This window comes from Acanthisitta chloris, unplaced genomic scaffold (assembly GCF_000695815.1).
Source record: "Acanthisitta chloris isolate BGI_N310 unplaced genomic scaffold, ASM69581v1 scaffold20783, whole genome shotgun sequence".
NCBI classification, from domain to species: domain Eukaryota; kingdom Metazoa; phylum Chordata; class Aves; order Passeriformes; family Acanthisittidae; genus Acanthisitta; species Acanthisitta chloris.
Window position 1 is genome coordinate 252 of NW_008664544.1, and position 2984 is coordinate 3235.

Genomic DNA, 2984 nt, shown 5'->3' on the forward strand with positions numbered 1-2984 from the left:
CCTAAAGTTACTAGTTGAGCTTTTCTGGGTTTGGTGGAACTTCAGAAATACTCACTGTGGTGTTATACTGCTGCAGCAGCCTGGCAAGTAATTTTTTTATAAAGAAATAAGTGAAATCTAAGGTTCCTCATGACTTAGGGTTTGCATTTGTAATCTGTGCTCTTCAGGAAGCACAACTCTGACCTACTCTGCTCCCCGTGCTCTGCTGTAGTGCTGTTTTTAGTCAGTGTAGCAAGGCCTGATGTGAAGGAGAAGGTTTCTTGTTACACTTGGTTTGGTAAATGCTCAAATGTAGACTCTGCCCTTCTGCAGACTGAGGAGCGGAAAGACAGTGACGATGAGAAGTCTGACAGGAACAAGCCCTGGTGGAGGAAACGTTTTGTGTCCGCCATGCCCAAAGGTAGGATCCTGTCTCTGCTTTTGGTGCTTTTCTGGAGGTGCAAACTGCCTTCACTGTATCTTCAGTTGCTTCACGGCTGAAGTCTACATGAGTATGTAGCTGGAAAGGGAAGCTGCCAGGGCTGGTGGCTCCCTGGAGCTTGCTGTGCCTGATGGCAAAACTGTTCTGCCTGGCCACGTGTCTACTCAGGGTGGAGATAACTCCAGCTGATGGCAGGACACTTCTGCTCCACCCCATGGACAAGCTTAGGCTTTTACTGAAGTGTATTTGATGGCAAAGTTCTGCATTAGCCACTTTCTTACAGCTTCTGCCACGTGGCCATTGCCTTGGAATAGCCTTTGATGAGGTACCTTGCATTTTCAGCTCCTATTCCATTTAGAAAGAAAGAAAAGCAAGAAAAAGACAAGGATGACATGGTGCCTGACAGATATGCAACACTTCAAGGTATGTGAACAGTACCTTCACAGTCACTGTCCCTGGGACTTGCCTCCTGGAGTGCCACAGTGCCCAGCAGGTACTGGCACACAGGTGTGTGCTGCACTTACTGCTCACAACTGCCTTTTGAACCAGAAAATGAGCGAACACTTCTGGACCTGAAGGCTGTTTTTAAGTTGTCATGTGTCTGTCAATGCCTATAGTGGATTCTCCACTCAGGTCCTCACTTCTCCCCTCGTTGTGGAGCTCGTGTCCTTATCCTAGCTGAGCTGGAAGGAGAGCTGCACACCCAGCCCTATCACAGCTACTGAAGTGCTAAATTAAACAGGGTTTGGATCTGGGTGTTTCCTTTGCTGTTTGCCTAATCATTTCTAGAGGTCTTCAAATGCCCAAGAACCATTTGTGTCTGCAGTATAAATATGCTGAGGATCTGCTCAGGATCTGCCTTTATTTGTTCACTTTCATTGTACTGTTGTTTTTCTGGTTTGCTTCAGACTTTATAAATATATTTGAGTTGGGGAACATGGAGCACAAGCAGCTCTTTGTTGGCTGTGGCTAAAAACAGAGCCCAAATGTGTAGGTCTGGGTTTTTGTTTTTGCCCTCAGTTGGCACAGCACCAGGGTGAGTCCTGTTGTTCTTTGTGGCCCTTTCAGATGATCCCAGCCCCAGGCTCAGTGCACAGGCACAAGCTGCTGAGGATATTCTGGACAAGTACATGAATGCCATCAAGAGGACCAGTCCCAGTGAAGGAGCTCTCGTGAACTACGACAGCTCCGGTGAGGACCTGCCCTTGTGCCTGTCTCCAGCACAGCTTCTCCTCCTGAAAGATAAAACCACCTCAGTATTGCACACCAATGTAGAGCCAGCTGAACAGTGTGAGCTCTGAACCAGGAATGTTTTGCCAAATAAGCTGTGGGACGGTCCCTCAGACATGGAGTTGAATTCCTGCTCCCAAGGACAGCTCTGTTCTGTCGCTGTTGAGGGACTGGTTGTTGATAGCACATCTCCTCCAGGTTTTTTTTTGTTCTGACAAATGTATTGCCTTCCAAAACTGCTGCAGTTTCTTCTTAGCAACTTGTGTATTTTAATATGCTTTTTTCACTTATCCAGGCAAGGTGGTTTATCTGCTGTCTCCATTCTCCCCTTGACCTTAGAATGACAAGCAGATAATTACTCTGGTTTCTTCTTCTGACTCCTTTGTTCAAGTGCACTGTTCTTTTCCCTTCCAGAGGCTATTGGGGATGGTGAGAGCATGCACGACTCCCCTCGTGATGAGGCTTTGCAGAACATGTCTGCAGATGATCTCCCAGACTCTGCAAGTCAAGTAGCACAGCCACAAAGTTCTGCTTTCTCCTATAGGTAACAGCCTTTGCAGGTTCTGTCTTACCCACAAAGTGGAATTAAAGCTGAAGCTGAGTGATTGGTTCCCACAGGAATCTTAATGTGGATCAGCTGTAAACTTCTATGTTTTTGTTTCTGGTGATGAGGGGAGGATGTTGTAACCTGAAGGGACAGAGCAGCTCAGTGTTCCTCTGACAGCGGTCGAGGTGCTGGGTCTAAAGAACTAATATTCTAAAGTGTTGGTAGATTAAGTAATTTCTAGGCAGCATTAAATGACAAAGCAACTGAAGACTTCTTACTAAGGACACAGATCCTGCAGCAACTGTGTTAAGAAAGTGTTTCTCCCCTTCAAGGGATGCAAAGAAGAAGCTGAGATTGGCTCTTTGTTCAGCAGACTCTGTTGCCTTCCCCATGCTGACACATTCGACACGGAATGGTCTGCCAGACCACACAGACCCAGAAGGTAAAGTTTGCTCTGTGTCGTGTCTCTCCTTTCCCCATCTACTCCACCTCTTCTGCTCTGTTTCTGGTCACTTCTCCTTGGCACAGCTCTGGCAGGCACAGCTGCCTCGTGCCCCGGGATGTCTTTGTTCTTGCTCCACAACAAACCTGGTCTGACTCTGCAATGCAGTATCACAGTCACAGTGCAGGTAGAGCCTGAGGCTGCAGATTAGGCTCCCAAAGTACAAGTGCTGTTGGGGATTGTGCTGATTTAATGGTTTTCTGAGACTTTACGTTGCCTTGGTGTGTAAGTGTTGTGCTGTGTCCCTCCATTCCTTCTGGCTTTATTTGCAGACATCCTCATGT

General features: G+C 47.1%; 1 protein-coding gene across 1 annotated transcript in view; it reads left to right on the top strand.

Annotated features, from left to right (window-relative positions):
- The window catches only part of LOC103799108 (GTPase-activating protein and VPS9 domain-containing protein 1-like), a gene marked incomplete at its 5' end in the record, with an annotated part of 8307 nt that overhangs the window by 245 nt on the left and 5078 nt on the right, over positions 1–2984 (top strand). Inside the window, 5 exons of the mRNA XM_009071405.1 lie at positions 313–400; positions 764–844; positions 1490–1612; positions 2066–2195; positions 2531–2640. Of these exons, the coding sequence (XP_009069653.1) occupies positions 313–400; positions 764–844; positions 1490–1612; positions 2066–2195; positions 2531–2640 (532 nt within the window). The remainder of the gene's footprint in view (positions 1–312; positions 401–763; positions 845–1489; positions 1613–2065; positions 2196–2530; positions 2641–2984) is intronic.